The following is an 18,496-nucleotide window of genomic DNA, read 5'->3' as shown; positions in this document are numbered from 1 at the left end:
TCAGGCAAAATAATGATCACCGTCCTAGCTGACCACCTTCCTGACCACCTATCGCGACCACCTAGCTGATCAACAGGTAATCTAAATCTCAAAGATTAATGAGACTAAAATAAGACATCCTGCCAACTAGAAACACAAAAGCCAGCAACCGGCAGCGAGCTTCACTTTATCAACAGGATTCAGGATCTCCAAGTTAATTAAAACACAAATTAAAGTAATTGTGCATATAAATATCCCACAGTAGCTTTCCCTACACACTCTCCCGCGGTCCCTGGACCTTTAGCTCTACATGATAAATTATTTAAACCATAGGCTCTTACAAAGTGTAAAAAGTTAGTCTATAAGTCAGAGAGACAGTTCTTCAATTAGAATAATTTCATAGTAATATAATATGTGAATATGTGATCATCTGGGCTTATCGATAAGGATAATAATGATGGCAGCATACGCACCTGCAGCGGAGTGCTTGTTTTTCAGGAGCCCTTAGCGGTGAAGAGGAGGCTTAGGAGGCTTTACCTGGGTTACCTGTTGTGCAGAGGCTGAGTCCTGCTTTTATACAGCGCCGCACAGGGGGAACCCGCTGCTGGCCGTTCAAAGGTCGCGCACACATGTGCCGGCTACAAGTGACCTTAAGGTGCATCCTTATGAAATGTGGGGCACACTGCAGTATAATAAAACTGAAAGTCACCAATCAGAAGATGTTCTGAATTATGTGTGGAAAACTGTATTAAAGTTAAAGCCCATCACAATGTCCCATGGGAAGAAAAACAATAGGAGAGCTTTGGTGTTAATAATTAATAATTGCTAACAAGATTCAGTTTGAAGAAAATGTGAAACACTGTTGGCTGATTCCAGTAGACTATGGATAAAACACAGAGCTATCAGTATAAAACTATTGTAGGCCACTGAAATACAGCAGCAATCTGCAGGCATAGAGCCTAACCCAAGGCACAGGGCATAGGCCAATACATAAATCAAGAATTACCTCGAGAAAGCTGCCCCCTGGTGGCTGTAAATGGGGCACTAGGGTGCATTCCCTCATATCAATTTTACAAAATAAATCTTCTATCGGTCTGCTATCTTTCCTAAGTTGCCATGCCGCACAGTTACATGAAATTCCTCCAAATTTTCATATTTATGCACTCATTATTTGGTGTCACATTGGAGCAATAACTGGGTCTTTTGGGCGTATTGCATCTGGGCAGTGCTCCAGTCAAGAAGTCTGCATGAAAATACCACATGCGTTGGGAAGAAAATTAAAAATTGTCAGTCAGTTTGTCAGTAATACAAAAAATCAGCAGGATTTGTTTGTTTTTCCGATCATCATGTGAGCAACCACAACTGTAACTGCAATATTTGTACTGTCACTGTTGTTAGTTTAAAACAACAGTGCTCAAGTGTTATACATTCTCCACACACTCCCCCTTCACACAGACTCTCTCTCTTTCTCTCTCTCTCTCTCTCACACACACACACACACACACACACACACACACACACACACTCACGCAAACATGTTTATAGCTTCTTATATTTGGCACACACGTGGGCACACGTATACTCACACACACACACACACACACACACACACGGTTATGGCTTCTGAGATAACACACACACACACATTTTCTGCTTATTAGTCTACCTTTATGGCAGAAGATATGGCTATAACAACACTGCATATTACTTTTGGAATTAAATCAAGTATATAGTCTTTTATATATCAGTAAATGATTAAACAAGAATCATTTTCTGTTAGATCCAAACTGTAATAAAATAATAACTACAGGCCTAATGCTGTGCTTGAATATAAAAAAGTTCATTGAGTTGTTGGAAAATAATTCAACTTGACAGGTCTCCTGCAAAGTATTTCTTACTTGTTCAATTGATTGATGATCAGTGCATTTGAGTTCAAGGTTACCCACGTCAGCAATCTTTTCTATGACTTCAATCTCTGTAATTCTCCAATTAATTCTATAAAGTATTACATATAATATAGTGAATTTAATAAGACTAGTTGAACGATTTGTTTTACTTTGAAATGAAAGTTTGTAAACATGTTAATGATTAAAGTTTTAGAGTGTCATGGAATACTCTGTAGTTTGAGCTGAGCACTCCTTTTTGGTGATTATGATTTAGATGGTGCACTGGTCTCTGAAATTGAACTCCAAGCATGGCAGCCTTTGTAAGAGTCCCTCATGATGCATCTAATCTGTTTTTGCCCCTAGAGACATTTTTATGCTTGCCAGCAGGACAAGCCTCTACATCTAGATGCCTGTAGATCTGCTGAAGTCACTGAGTGACTGTAAGGTTTTTTGAGGCCCTTGTTGAACTGCATGTCTGGAACGCCTGTGGTAGTAACCTTTACAGGCCAGCTGCTAGCTCCCATGTACTGTAGCACACATTACATACACAACAGAAGAAAACCAGTGGAAGTTGTCCTTCAGTCAACACATAAACTAAACACCTTTACTGAAAATTACTTTAACTTCTTGGCTAATTTAAATTCCCATGCCATGTGCAACCAATAATATGATGGACATCCACTCATGCAATATAGGACATATAGTGCCAACCTATTGCGAATGTTTGACAGAGAGATACAGCATAATATCATCAGCATAGGAGTTAAAGTAGATGCACTCCCAAACAATAATATAGCTAGGAGACAGTACTTAAAAAGAAGCTCAAGTACTGAGCCCAGAGGCACTCCACACATAATCAGTGAAGCAGAAGAGGCATGGCCACTAATGGAGAAAACTTTCTGTTTGCAAGGTAAGATGAAAATCAGCCAAAGTCCTTTTGAAATACAAGACTCGTATTTCAAAAGAGACTATTACATTACAATACATTTTGAGTTCAAAATCAATTTCACTCAGGGTTTGGAGAAACAATTATATTGCACTGTGACAAGCAGCACCACAGTAAAAAGTGTGGCTTCTACTATGACTACATGTGTACATGACAAAAAATATAACGCTGAAAATCATATAATGGTTGATAAAAAATATATAATGCTGCATTAAAACCCTTGAATCATATGAATGTTATTGAATTGATTATTTTGACCAGGTAGCTTATACTTTGGGGGGGCTAAATATATTTCAATCAGGAGAGACTAGGATGAATGCTCGAATGAAAAAGTTTATTCATGACATGAAACAAGATGTAAACTTTGGCGTAAGCTCCATGCAGGAACTCCTCCCATTCGTGAAGTTAGGAGTACATCCGGGATAGACGTAGGAATTAGGATGTCCCCCTGGGGAGTTCCTCTGGAGCCTGGACATTGGTGGTGATGGGGTGGTGGAGGGACGAAGGTAAGCACAGCGACTGGAATGACAGCAGCATACGGCATAGATCTGAGAGAAGGACAGTAGCATAGAAGGTGACGTGTATATACTCCCGTCACTTAGACGATTGGCTCTTTGAAAAAGAGAGGGAAGTGACGGCTAACTCTGATTGGTTCTCTGGAAAAAGAGGGAACGTGTTCACCAACTCTGATTGGGTAAAGGGAAAGCATGAATGAATGATAAGTAGTCTTCCTGATTGAAATTACGTAATACTTCACAAAAAGAAAGATTTGATTTACCCTGCATCACCAATAATGCATTTTTAAACAAGGCACAAAATATTTTTTATTGCATCTCATGGAGTTTATATCTTGTATTATTCCATCTCATCTACTCCCCACACAGCATGTGTGAATCTGACCATGAAAAGCTCAAATGTCTTTCTTTTTAATTTTTTATATAAGCATACAAACTGCAATATTTATCTAAGGCAATATTGCCTGTTGATGGTAAAAGCGCCATCTTCATATAAATCACTATGAAAATGATTTCTTTAAATATTGTGTAATTGCATTTAAACAGGTGTAATTATTAGCCACTAAGCACTGTACAGATAATAAACAAATATATCCAGGTGCAGTGCTGTGATTAAATACCTGTTTATCATGAGTTACCTAGAATTTATTGTTTGATCGCTCACCCAGAGAGTTAGCTTCTGTGCAATTATGACCCGATAATATTGTGTGATAGTTATTTGATTTTTTCCTAGAGTACTGTCTGTGTAGGTTTGTCCTTGACCTATCCAAAGTGTACACAAATACTTGACACGATGATATGGTGCTGTGCAGGAGATAACGTTGACTGAAACTAAAAATGTAACCCAGAGTTAAGAGTAAAGAAGCATCTTCATGTGGCTATATTTTACAATTCACCCAGTTATTCATTGACTAACCCATTAGGTTTGATGCAATGGTTTTTTCCTCATGTGACTCCAGAGGACCCACATACGATGGAAAGATCAGCTGAGCCTTACCTTTAACCTTTGGAATGTTGCTTTCATTGTCCCTCCACCCACACTCTAATCAAAATGCTTTGAAATTATGTCTGTAACCACACAATGCTTTTTGCCCAAAAAAAAACAAAACAAAAAAAAACCCACAATGAGACCAGTCAGCACAGCATGTTTTTCTTTTTTCCAAGATTGATTTTAAGTGTATGCTTACCAATTCTCTCCTTTTATGGATCAAAATAAACTCCACTGCCTTCAGTCTTGAATGTTTTATGTTTTTTTCTCCATGACAGCATCAGAGTCAATGATTGCCCTCAGGGCCACTGAGTTGATGCTACGTATCTGCCATGCTGGCACAGTCCACCGAAGGTCAAAGAGTTTGCCCTCTTGTTACCGCTGGGGGCCGCCCTCTAGTACTACACTATGAGTAGGCTGTGCTGTAATCCATAAAGCCATAAAACTCAGCTGCCAGAACTTGTCCGAACTGGTTGAATCTCTGAGGGTGGTGAGTCTGAGCTGCTATGAAGGTCAGCACCAAACTGACAATGAATTTGGATGTGATGGAGAGTAGGATTCAGCATATTCAGCCTGTGTTCTACTAACTACTAATTGTCCACTATCACCATATTTGGATTCTTCTTGTTAGAAGGCAAAATGTTATTTGATCTTGACAGTAATGATAACCTCACCTACATTGACCTTAGCAGCATGGAAAACACCTTCTTCTTTATAGATTCATTATGTCACATCTAGGGTCTGTTTGGCATCTGGACATGTTGCAATAATGGGGTAACCCTACACTCTGCAAAGTAAGATTTAAAAATTGTAAGACTAGAGAGAGCAAACTAAAATTACTTTAGTTATTGTTTTAGTTCAGTTGTGAATGTTTTGATTAATGAATTCTGAAAAAAAACAAATAAACAAACTATTGTGAAGAATAAGGTGCTTTTCTAGGTGCTGAATTATGTCAAAATGTGTTGATGTTTTCCACAATATAATATTGCTGTTGACTTGTGTGAGACACTACTGCCCCCGACTGGCCTGAGTGTAATTTACTGACAACTGGTATATCATTAGTTATATTGTTTTGGCTTCACTGATCTGAAGCATTAACAAATGATTTGATGGAGTATAGAAAATTTAACTTCTGGAGTTTTGCGATGTCTTCTCACTATGCTGCATGTTGCATAGATGGTATACTGAGGTACAATAGGTGGTGTTGAGCGTTGTGTTGACTCTCATGGCCCACATGCTGTAATAGGGACATTACCAATGAGGAAATAATCATTAACAATTAAACAATTAACATCTTTTACTGGTCACTAAAGTAGTGATGATAATAATGGAGTAAGACCAGTGGTATTCTGATTAAGTATACAGAATCATATACGTAAATAATGTTATGTTAATGGAATTATACCTTTAATCTAATCAAAGAAAAATGGCTTTTTGTCATTAAGTTAATTGTCACTTATATATCATATATGTCATATGTCTGTGATTTCTATAATTTTGAGTGTTAGTAGTGATCATAGTAGTTGACATAATGCAGTGACCTCTTTCTAGCTCCTTTACATTCCACTGAGTGGAGCTGCTCTGACACTGTAGTGACAATCCAGCTGGTTCCCCTATCTACCAGCAGATGGGGACAGATAAAGATTAGGAGATTTATTTCACACATAGTTTAATGCAAAACATCAGCCTTTAATAGAAATCTAATCCTAAGATTTTAGATAGTTAAATCAATATTCACGAACACAAACAATTCTCTCCAAAAGCTAGAAACCAGAACATAAGCTCTGATCTGTTAATTCATTAAGAGACAGTGTCTGGAGCTGCTCTGTCTGCTCCATGTATAATGAAGTGGAGACTGACTTTGTAGGCATAGATGTTTGTTTTGGCATATTCATTGTACTTCCAAAAGTCCTCTAGAATCTTGAATCTAGAGCATCTTGAAATGTTCTTCTGCCTCTATCATCATCAGATGTTCCTGGCTGCTCCATTTATTCTGGACCTGTTCCTGCGCCTGGACCTGTTCGGCCAAGCCCAGGAACATGAACTGGACCTGGTTCTGGGCAGAAGAGTCCATGTCCACAATCTTCCTAACATAGTTATCTGCCTCCCTCATCTTCTTATATTCCTTCCTTCTAAACTACAATCTCCAGTTAGACTGTTCCATGTAACCTGAGAATTCATAAATAGTTTCAAATAACTGTGCAAAGGACTAACAAGTGCTGAGAGGAGCGTCCATAACACCTCAATCATCTGCATTTACATAGCAACAAACATAAGGGACATATAGGCTACATCAGTGATTCTCAAGCTTTTTCGTATCAAGGACCCCTAATTTAGTACACATTAGGGTCATGGACCTCCATTTGATTATATTTTTTCTAGTGGACCCAAATCTGATAATATTTTTATTGTTAGATATGACTTTGTCCAGAATTCCTTGCCTATCTGTATTGTAGGCAGAGAGATAACAGTGAATCTATGACCAAAACAGTCATTCTTCTACATTCTCTAATTGTGTTAACTGCCACACACAGTGCCACCCTGCACTGTGTCTGTGCCCCACCTCTGCCCCCCCAGTCAAAATGGCTTGGACACGCCACTGTTGCCACACACTTTCATGTTGACAAATCCAGAATGAATTGTCTGAAATTTTAGAACAGCATGGGTGTATTCTGTCCTGTAAGGATGTGAAGTTAGGTGGTAAAGTGTGCTCCCACTATCTGTAACTGGGACAGGTCTTCCTCAGCTGGAAGACCTAAAACAATTCCTTACACCACAATTTTGTCATGAAAACAGTTTGGGGTTGGTAAAGACAAACATGGGTCAGTCTGGTATATCTTATGAAAACAGGGCCCAGGATTTTTATACAGTAAGCTACGATGTGGTATGTCCTTGGGCATAAAGCTTCACCGCAGTAAAGGTAACAAATGACAAATGTAGGCTTATTACAAATTTAACCATGTGACAGCAAATAGTTTAGCTTTTAACACTGACCTTTGACAAATCAGACATACGGCGGGCTAGATAAATTCTCTCTAGACCCACAGTAATACCATACTGTCAGATAAGCCGAGTTAAACTCAACAATCACACAGCTGAGTAGGCTACAGTAAATTATCTTTCTACGCTTCTTTGGCAGTGTTCACACTTTATCTTCTGATTTACATGTCAGTTTGTTTCCTCCCATCAATCACATTGCAGATATGACTCATAACACAAAATTGTGTGCTGATTATGGACTGATCAGATTGCATTATTATCATTATGTATCATGTTGAAAATAACATAAAAACTGTTGTCAGATACTGGATATATAGGTTTGTCAAAAATGGCTGGAGATGCTCCTGCTATCTGATCCAGCAGACTGCTGAGGGAGAGCATTTTGGCATCAAGGTTAGCTATTGCTGCCTATTTATCTGATGTGAAAAGCCCCTTTCCCAGCTCAACTCCCACCTGGGGTGTGCTGCAGGTTCACCAACGCTGACACTTGGCCGGCCTCGGTGATGATTGATCGATAACACTGGTTCATAAGTCCTCCACGCGTAAAGATGGTCAGCCATTCATCTTCTTATCACACAACGGGAGGGATGAAATATGAAGTGGTGCGATGCATTTTTACAGAGGTGGTCATTTTTTACTACACTTCTCTTTCATCTTTTCTAAGACAAGAAAAAATGCTGACCCTGTTGTGAAACTCAGGAATTAGCTGAATCTGGATAGTGAAAATAAAATTTATTGAGACATGAGACAATACTTTTTTTCATAGTTGATCATCTGTTGGTGTCCAGTAGATCCTTAGTAGCGAAGCATGATCTGAGGAGACAAAGTCAGAAGTTTTCTCATGTGCCATTGATGAATAAAATTTTTTGATTTATCAATGCAGTACATGTCTGTTTATCTACAGACAGAACATTCGAGCAGGTGAGGTGTTACTGTAGGTCAAATACACTTAGTGTGTTGACTAACTTACATCACTGAGCCACTCGGTGAAGGCGGAGGTGCGGGTGAAGACAGTGGGCTTCTTCACCTCATTGCAGACACGAGAGGAAACAAAACTGGTTACACCTTGGACGTACCACTTACCATCCTGACCCATGCAGTTCAGAGGACCTCCAGAGTCCCCCTGAGAGAGAGAGAGAGAGGGGGGGGGGGATAGAGGGGTGAAAATAGTGTAGTTGTCCTTGTTCATGACAGGTGATTTGGTTATGACAGGTACAAATTGCTTTGTTTTGGTGCCTCACGCACATTGCAGCCAGATACGGTGTCTCCTCCAGCACAGATCATGGTTTTCTTTACATTGATGCCCCACCAGTCGCTGCGGCTGCATACACTGTACTCCACCACAGGCAGCAAGGCCTGCTGCAGCTTATCAGGCATGGGGCCATGGGCTACGACACAGAGACGATAAAGCTGGTCAATAGCACATAAATATATCATGTGCTGTGTGTAAGTGGCAGATTGTACAATGTGTTCATCTTCAATTTATGTATTTTGATTTTACTATGTTGGACTATACGTTTTAAACGAGCAAAAAAGCCTTGTGCAGCTTTTATACGTTTTACTTCTGTAGTCAAACATGAATGGCAACTGGCAGTGGCAGCATGCATTATTAAGGGCTGACATTGTCCACAAGTGAGAAGCCTACTCATTGTCCATACAAATTGAAATGCTACATAGTGGCATAACCATATAACAGCATTCAGACAAGATGACAGTCAGAACTAGGACACAGTGACATTACTGTAAAGGTTTCCCCAGCCTGAGATGTAACATGGTGCCCCATGGGCAGGGATCTCTCCAGCCTCAGGGAGACAAGCCAGGCCAACGCTGTCATTCATAATGGGACTCTTATCCAGTTTCAGCAGGGCAAGATCATTGCTGTGAAAAAAATCAACATAGTTCAGATGATTTTTTCAAGATATTCACTGATAATGTTAAATGCTTATGGTATATATGGGTAAGTAGGTTACAGTACTTTTTAAATAGCTTGTAATATAGTATTTTTTTGTTGGGTTCATTGCCTACAGGTGTTAATTAACAAGCAACATAAGTCATTATTATGGGTGTTATAGGTGATAACATGATTCTTTATTGACCCCCTCCCCCTTTTCATTGTCCCCTCCATAGGGGGGTCAGAGTGCAGGTCATCTACAGAACAGCACCCCATGGAGCTGGTGGGGATTCAGGGATGCATGTTGTTGAGCTAAGTGACCAATAAGACAACCACTCACCCGTCACCCACATGGTCAATGTCCCAGTTGGGGTGGACAACAATACGCAGCACATCTCTGATCTGTTCAGTTCCCTCCTGCTGGCTCATATCATGCTCTCCCAGGACCACACGGTAGACATCTCCAGGCCTGTAAACCAGATGTCACTCAATTTCTCTCCCTTCAAAATTTTAACATAATTTTCCTCATAACTTTGTCATTTGCGTCACAATGTCAGCACTGTTTTAACCTCACAGCACAACACTAAACGCTGGCTCACTCTGCTGGGTCATTGACCTCTCTCTGGCCAGTACTCATTAACCTCCCAGCTATTACTCTGAGGCCAGAGTGGCCCTCGGACCATACAGTAGCCAGCGTGTCTTAATGTTAGTCACCAGATGCAGTGGCCAGCGGTCAGGACCCAGCGAGGACCAATCAGAGTCCCTCCACAAGTGTGATGGAAACGGCTGCCGTGCTTCACCTGCAGGGAAATCTGAGAAAAATAATTGTGAGTTGTGAATACATGGGAAATATGCAATTATGATTACTTTCAGGACTTCATTAAAAAATATATGTTTACCTGCCAAGGCCAGCTGTGGGGGCGAGCATCCTCTCCATTCACCACTCTATTGGTATTAGGCTTGAAAGTGGGTGTACCACATCCATAAACTACAAACACACAATAAAAGATGCCATATTATGTGTAGATTTTGATTTGAGAGTGTATAGTAGAGCTAATTGTCCATAGTTGATTCAGTATTAATTGCAATGCCTGACATCTGTATTTTGGAACAATTATCTTACTTCTGTTCGATTTGGATTTTCGAATCAAGACATGCTACTCACCACATGCTGCCAGAAGCAGCAACAAGGCCAGTCTCTGCAGCATGGTGTCAGTCTGTAGAATAGATGTACCGTCTCTCCCTCACAGCTCAGCTCTCTTATACCTCCTCAGTCTGTCTGTCACCCCAAACACTGATTACACAGACCCTATGGAACTCTGTTATCAGCATCCACCGGCGATTTTAGCTGGGAAGAACTTCCTGTTCCACAGATGCAGCTCACGCATTATTTGGTCCACTGGACTGTAGCTGCCAGGACACTGAATTGATTCCTCAAAAAATGTGTATGGTAAGAGAGGACAGAAGGGGAGGTTTATCAAAATGTGAGCTACTGTAGGGACAAATTTACCTCCTAGATTTCACTAGAGATTGTTAACGTACATGTAATTATCTGGGCTGTGTTGTTGTAGATGAATTCCCACCACACCATCCTGCATCCCCAAATTAATTCAACTAAATGTTTACAATGGGGGATGCAATACGGGCTATACTGATTCGAATGACGCAGGAAGGATTTAAGCAGTTGTTAAGTAGGGGGGGGCAATCTAGACCAAGTTTAGCACTAGGGGGTTTACTGGAGTTAATCTGAAATTACCTTTAAAAATGGATGATGTTTTTGAAAATGCAATAACTGTAAGTCTATGCACTCAAAAAAATTTTTTAATTTTGTCAGTCTCTTCATTAAACCTCATTGATCACATAGAAATGATGAAAACTCTTTAATTAAAAGTAAAGGAAATACAAATAAATTGTGAATTAAAAAATCCCTTCTCCAGATACAAGATAGTGTTTTCCTGCCTGGGCTATAAAAATGCTCTTACTCTGCAGCACAAGTGTACATTTCCCAATGTGTTTTATTAAGATTAGTTAGAAGCGTGTACCATTTGTCCTTTGCACTGTTCTCAGTGTGTGTGTGTGTGTGTGTGTGTGTGTGTGTGTGTGTGTGTGTGTGTGCAGGTGTGTAAAAGCGAGAAAGTGAGAGCTGAGGTTGCAACTCCCGTGAATAGAGTGTGTGAAAGAAGAAAACAGGAGAAAGAGGAGAGGAAGGCAGGGAAATGAAGAGGGGGGCTTAGTGTCGTCAGCTGTGTTGGTGCTTAGTGTGCTGTGAGAAATAAATTTTCTTAGTGTGACCACAGAACTGGATAGCTTTGGGTTACCTTCAAGAGAAACAGCCCTGTAACAACTTTTTCCCCTTTAATAACATGTAATACGTCTACACTGGGGCCCAGGCTCCTGGAGAGTCTGGACCCAATTCTTTACGCCTCTCAGACAGTATCCTTTCCTCCATGGGGAAATTAATATCGCTCTCTGGAGAAGACAGCACACATCTATAAATTTCCCCTTTTAAGAAGCAAATCAAATCAATACTGCCTCAACAGCTAAAAGGCTCTGTTTGTTTTCTCGCTGTGTTATGATAATTCTCCACACCAGATATTTTATGTAAAGATTTATGAAGCTGACATGTGCAGTATGTTTGCATAACATAGCAATGACAGAACTGTGAATAATTCTGATTCGCATTGCAGCAGTTATAACTCACAGTGAATTAACCATTGAGGTTGCTTACCGGTTAGTGGGGTGGGGTGGGGGGTGGGCGGTATTTAACAGAGTGAGATGCTCTGTTAAACCTTTACTCTAAAGTCTACAAAAATCATTAATTAATTTGACAATTAAATAATGTGAATACACACCTATAAATCACTCTAGTGTTAGTGAAATACTGTGAATTAGAATGTAATACCTCAGTGGACTTTCACACATCCTTGCCTTCCACACACTGCTGGCAACTTTATTACCAAAACTGACCGATAGAGCTCACAATCACAAATAGAACAAATAGAAAGTAAAACAGCCCACCCTCATACATATGTACAGCCCACCCTCATAATCGGAGCAGATTCACTTTTTGCACTTTTGAACTTTTTCTAAAGCAAATTTATTGTGTGTATGACAGCACACTGTAATTTAACAACATTTTAGGCCTAATTTTCAGTAAATTATAATACTTTACTGCATACTTCGTAAATAATAGGGAAGGACTTTCTACAATCATTTTATTGCTTTGTTGTAATGTTTTGATTAGAGCAGGCAGTCCACTCACTTAAGTCTTTGTTTTCTTTATTCAGACAGTAGGAAAGCTGAAAGGGACACAGAGTATGGGAGACATAAGAGGAAAAGCGTTATCAAATATTATTACAAAAACAGTCAAATAATATCATGTAAATATATCTAATTTGAATGAAAAATACACTTCACATATTAAAGCATGTATTATGTTTTGTATTTTAAAAATAACAATTTTGCCTACTCTGTCAAAATGATTGTGATATGACTTTACAGTATCATAGTCATTGAATTTCATGGTAAAATTAATAGTTTGGTGTAAAATAATATGAGCTCTTCTTAAACTGAGTGCATCCATATCCTTTTCATTGTTTTCTTTTTTATACTCTTCTTTTATACTACTTTTAAATTTCCACTGAGACAGGGCTCAGCTATAGAACAAAGTAAATCAATATTTCCAAAGAGAAATACAGTTACCACAGTAGCGTGTCTGCTCTTTATTTACTGGTAGCTTAAGACAGAGATAAATTATCTGAGACCAGCCTTCACCGTTTAAGGCCAAGTGTATCTGCTAAGGTTTTCAGATATGTCAAGAATCTGCCTTGTGGAGCCTGGAGACTGAGGAAATGCTGCAAACGGGGAGCTTTGAACATAAATCACATTTTAGTGGCCTGTCAGATCAACTGGCCAATATTCTGTTTCCAGTCATATAAAAGAGGAATATCAGTCATTAATATAAGGCATAAAATGGAAAATTGGAGGAATAAATGTATAGCATGTGCAGCCTCTCATGATTTAGTTCATGGTAAAACCTTTCACCTCAAGGGAGGAAAAGGGTGATACATGAAAATGAGGTTGTTCGTAGAAAGCATATATAAGTTCCAATGATGAATACTATGAAAGCGATATTAAGGAAGAAAGAATAGAATCCCTCGTATTAGTGCACCTGTATTACACACATTTACATGGATTTCATCTAAAGATGTTGGCTGACATGACTTTATTTTAAAATATAATCTATTAATCCCATGCTTTATCTGGTCCCTTTCTTTTGATCCCCTTGGCTATTTTGGTACCATCCACTTCTCTCCCTGCAGTCTGTGTTTGCAGTGGCTGGTTGCTGGTGATGGGAAAGCAGAGTGAAGTGAAGTCCTCCTTAAGGCTCCAGTCAGAGTTGATTATGTCTGGAAGTAGCTCAGCACGAATTACAGCCCTCAGGTTGGCTAACAGTTTTGGATCACATTTTTGACGTGCAGTCCTGTCCTCTTGCCGGCTAATGAGACTGGCTGTGCCGAAGCAAGTGTGAGCTGATTCCTCCAGTCGTGTGTATCCTGATCCTATTGCTGCTCCTCTCCATGCGAGGCCCAGTCAGGATGGATGGGATGCATTATCTCTAATTACAGCAGCAGATGTTAGTGCTGAGTATTTTTTTTATTTATTTTTTTATCTTTACTTATCCGGGGAAGTTGACTGAGCATGCATGGTTTTTTTCAGCAACGCCCTGTTTCACACTCGCACAGTTACACACTTTCTCACCTGAGAGCTGCACAGTCTTCTACTGTTGGTCACTGAGCTTCGCTGGAGCAGTCGGGGGTTAAGTGCCTTGTTCAAAGGCACCTCGGCAGTAGATGCTGAAGGAGAGGAGTGTTTCTCATTCATTTTCCTGCACTACAAAAGAAGAATTTAAAGAATGTTAAACATCATTACCCTGTTATATGTATGTATCTGTCTGTTATGTATTGAGACGTCATTTCACATTTAGACTGACTTGGTTACAGTTGTCAGGTTTAGGTCATTTCAGGCACACCCGGGGATGTTAATGTTAGCAAATGAAGAGTGATATTTAAGCTTGTTGTTGTAAGGTTTAAGTCCAGGCTGAAATCAAAGCCAAATTTGTTTTGCCCTCAAGTGTCTTGTTCAGATTGCAGCACAATGGTGAGGTCATTGTCAGAAGGAAAAACAACTACAAAGAAAGTACAAACCTCTTTGTTGTCTGTCATGGGCCCTCAAGCCAACTAAACAAAAAGTAGAAGAAAAGAACGGGGCATTCATAACAACCAATTATACCCTATTCTGATAATTGGCATTGATAGATGAAGGAAACCCAAATCCAAATAAACTCAGACACCCTCTGGGCCCAGCAGCTGGAGCTTCACATCGCAGATACTTCACAGGGGATGAGGAGAATCTCTCTCTCTCTCCCATGCCCTGTGTGTGTGTGTGTGTGTGTGTGTGTGTGTATGTGTGTTACCATCATCATCTTCTTTTCTTTCACCGTCTTTGTCTGACAATGCAACCTCGGCACCTCGGACTTCGACTGTCTCCCACTGGGCAGCTCAGAAACAGTGAGTTTTTACTGGTAATTGACTCCATTTGGGCATCTTGAGGCTCCTGTGGCGACACTTTTCAGTTTGATTCATTGCCACCCCCCCCTCTCACCCGACTCCCCTCCACCCCTTCTCCTTCCCCCCCAGTCCCCTACTCCTTGGGTCCCTAACTAAAACCTTGTTGGACAAATTAAAAACAGTTTAGTCTGCTGCACTGGCTTGCATCGTGAGCCCATAAACACAAAGTGCTTTGGTCATTTAAGACAGAGGCCCTATGATTATCTCTGCTCCTTTAACTCACAAATCAAATGTGGGTTCAGCTCCAGGCCCTGACATGTTAGAGACATTTTATTGTGTACAAAGGAGGAGAGTGAAAACGAGCAGCCTACTGTTCCTCATGCAAACCAGCTATCAATTCTACCAAAATGAGGGAGCATCCCCACACATGGAGAGCAGGCGGAGATATGCACTCGATGAACGGAGCTGATTTGATTCACTGAGAGGGATTTTGACTCTGCGATGAGATAGGAAGAGGGTGGAACACAATTTGACATTGTAACAGTCAAAACTGTAGTGACAGATGGAAATGAATTATGTTCATGTGTGAGATTTAGGAGAACACGTTTTGGCACCAACCCCTCTGTGGTGCCACCTGGTTATTGTGAGATTAAATTGAACTGAACAGATCCATAATTCAGGGTCCAGGACATCAAAAGGAAATCAACATAATAAGGCTTAAACGTTAACTTTCTGATGGCTAATGACCCTCAAATTGACTGTCGGGTTAAATTAGAAAGCTTAGTGCTTAACACTAACCTACCAGAGTTGAAATGAAATATGCTACTGAATTGTACTTTCTAAGGGATGTTTTGAGAGAAACTCTGAGACATCAACAGAGGGATAGTGACAGAGAAACACCAGACAGGGAAAATTGAAAGACTGTCTCCTTCCTTAGTCCCCTCTCCCACAGAGGCTAGAGTTACTTGGCTGAGACTGATGGACAATAACAACGAAACCCTCCCAACACATTACTCCTCCATATTTCATGCTACACTATTTTGTCATTTCTTGCCATCTTGGTACTCTTTGTTCTCTTTTTTTTTTTTCATGTTCTGGGCTTCAAACGAAAGATAAAATCACTGGAGAAATCTTTACGCAACCACATTGACACTTCAGACAATGTGTCAAGTTTCCTAAATCCTCAATATACACTTTTAAGTTGTGTAAAATATTTTTCCCATGCTGCGAAAGTACAAGGAGTATTCTATATGTTGTTTCCTCCTAAAACAAAATAATTCCTTACAAAATTCCATCCAAATGAAATATATTAACAGTTAAACTTAGCTGCAACCTTGCAGTTATCTGTGTCACTGTATGTATGTGTGTGCACATGCATGTGTTTGCTTGCATGTTTGTGTAGATTTTCCATTTATGTCTATGTCTACCTATGGTGCAAGCATGGCATTAATTCATGGCATATGAGAAGAACCAGTATTTGATGTTAAATGCGTAACATTTTCTCACATAACGTGGTTTTTCACAGTGTGTGCAGCACATGTATGTGTGTGCATGTATGTGTGAGTGGTTATATACTTGCAGCCCTGAACAGATGCAGTTTAATCATGGCGAGAGGCTCTTTTTCAGGATATTTGTGCTTTTCTGTACGTGTTGGGTTCATAATGGGGCCATTGAACAGCTTCAGCTCACCTCACACTCACACTGACACCTGCAACACCCCTGCAAATTGGCAGGCAGCGGTGGTTTAATATACTGCGCTGTGAAGACTTCATAAATCTCTAGCAACCTAGCTAATAGTGCAGCTTTAAGGCCACTGAAGACAGAAAGCCAGGCCAGATGCACAGTACATGATTCATTGAAATATTTTCCTCACAATGTCATGATGACACCTCAGCAACACAAAATTCTTAATATACTAACATAATATACTGATACAGCAAAACTTTGAGCCATTCGAGGCTGAAATACATAAATTTAACATCTCTACATTTTCTTGGTTGTAAAATGAAAACACAAAGTAAAAGTCTGTAACTCTAGATGACCTTGCAGTCACATGGCCGGCGGCACCAACGTGTTAATGAAAGTGACACGTACTCAGCTCAACCTGAAACCCGAGTCTTAAACAAATACATACAAATCACTGCCCTGATGTGTCCAGCACCGCTTTCACAGTGCCTGTTCTCAAGGCAGACATGGGAAAAAGCAGTTCTCCTGTCCTTGCAGGTAAATACACCTGTATATTTATAATTTTATGTAAACATTATATAAATATTGTCACAAATTCGTTGACATAAAGTTGGAGCACGCTGACTGGCAGAGCCTGCTGAAGTTTAGAGCGATACACAAAGAGCTCTCTGTGTTGCATGTAAGCATTTACACATGCTCTCACACTTGAACACCATGCGCTCAAACACCAGCAACACTCCAACACACACACACAATTAAAAAGTTCATTTTGTGCCACCCATACATACTGCTGGTACTCTTTGCTAAATCATTTGCACATTCATCGTGTACAGTATAGCTACAAACTATTTTTTATCATTTCGGTTCCTCCTATAAAGGTTTAAATATCTCCTGATGCATCTCATGTTTCCCAGGTGGATTTATTTTTATTCTTTAAAAGGAATAGTCTGTGTGCGTCAGGGGTCAGGAGTGTGGCGCTGAGCATGCCGTTTTTCCAAACACAAGCCGAGTGTGTGTGCTAGGGCCCATGTGCTAGTGATTTCAGCACTCTCCTCTGTGTACGCTGGGATGACAGGGGCTGAGGTTTGGACTGCCTGGTGCCGGCAGCACCACTGTCAACGGGGGACCCAAGGCACTGATTGGTTGTGAAGGAAGTCCGTGTTGATAAAACGATGGTATGCTGGCGGCCGATTGGCTGTTGTCCTTGTAGAGGTCCTGCACTAAACAGCCTGTCATGTTCTCCTTGGGCACTGGAAAGGTTATTCAGAGGACAGTTCCACTTGGTCCTGCATCAGGGGAACGCAACTTTGGCTTGTTGGAGTTTTAATCTTTCAGAAAGTATTGTAACATCTAATTTTGTTAAACAGTGAAGACGGAGATGGCCTACCATGTGTGCTGGCAGACCCTTAGTGGACTTATTACTGTTCTAATGGATAGGGTGTCCCACATTTCCCTTATCCTGATGTGGATTTCAGACAATTCTAGTAGCCCTATGACATGTGCCTGAGCAACTAATGAGAGCAGGTGCAGATTCCCTCTTGGACCTCTTGAGTCCAGGATGTTGCTGTCTGTCTAACTGTCTCTCTGGTGTCTGTCTGGCTCGTCCAGACAGGGATTCTCACAGGACGTGTTGGGGCCATTTGTCTCCTTTTTTTTCCATGGAACTCTTTTGGGCAGATTCTTCGGCGGTTATGTAAGGCTTTGGGTGTGAGGAAAGGAGATTGGAAATCTCTCAAATCCCACTGGATGTGCCTGGAGTTGTTTGATTAGGGAATGTCACGCTGTTGTTCTGAGGAATGTTATGACAGGATCAGCATCCTCTTTGTGCCAGGCAGATGTTTCAAATTATACTATGAGTGGTATCAATCACTCCTTAACAAGCCAAGGAAAAAGGTGTGAACAGCAAATTCCACTAAAGCTCTGGACTTATTATGATAGCTATTCATTTTCATACCATGTCCATTTACTATCCACAGACGCACACCTGTTGTAGTACTTTAATATTTAACTGTACAGGACATCTCACACCATTTTC

The 18,496-nt window shown here is 40.4% G+C and overlaps 1 protein-coding gene across 1 annotated transcript; it reads right to left on the bottom strand.

The window, feature by feature from the left end:
* Positions 1 to 8,109: 8,109 nt before the first annotated feature.
* On the bottom strand, positions 8,110 to 10,413 carry LOC139652562 (proproteinase E-like). Its single transcript, XM_071529669.1, has 8 exons — positions 10,371 to 10,413; positions 10,105 to 10,193; positions 9,920 to 10,017; positions 9,546 to 9,674; positions 9,056 to 9,192; positions 8,560 to 8,702; positions 8,285 to 8,437; positions 8,110 to 8,127 (listed from the first exon to the last, which is right to left on the bottom strand). Exons 1-8 carry the CDS (start codon positions 10,411 to 10,413, stop codon positions 8,110 to 8,112), a joined length of 810 nt encoding a protein of 269 aa, XP_071385770.1.
* Positions 10,414 to 18,496: the final 8,083 nt, after the last annotated feature.

This window comes from Centroberyx affinis, unplaced genomic scaffold, assembly GCF_046629955.1.
Source record: "Centroberyx affinis isolate AG114_WGS23_722 - 3 ecotype Tasmania unplaced genomic scaffold, CSIRO-AGI_Caff_v1 ptg001831l_1, whole genome shotgun sequence".
NCBI lineage: Eukaryota > Metazoa > Chordata > Actinopteri > Beryciformes > Berycidae > Centroberyx > Centroberyx affinis.
This window is presented reverse-complemented; position numbering and strand designations above follow the sequence as displayed.

What these genes read in the sequence shown, in the direction of transcription:
- LOC139652562 (XM_071529669.1), bottom strand. Translation starts at nt 10,413, where the DNA reads ATGCTGCAGAGACTGGCCTTGTTGCTGCTTCTGGCAGCATGTG. An exon ending in GCTGCTTCTGGCAGCATGTG is followed by an intron (nt 10,194 to 10,370) that starts GTGAGTAGCATG and finishes GTGTGTTTGTAG; the next exon opens with TTTATGGATGTGGTACACCC. An exon ending in CCCACAGCTGGCCTTGGCAG is followed by an intron (nt 10,018 to 10,104) that starts GTAAACATATAT and finishes TATTTTTCTCAG; the next exon opens with ATTTCCCTGCAGGTGAAGCA.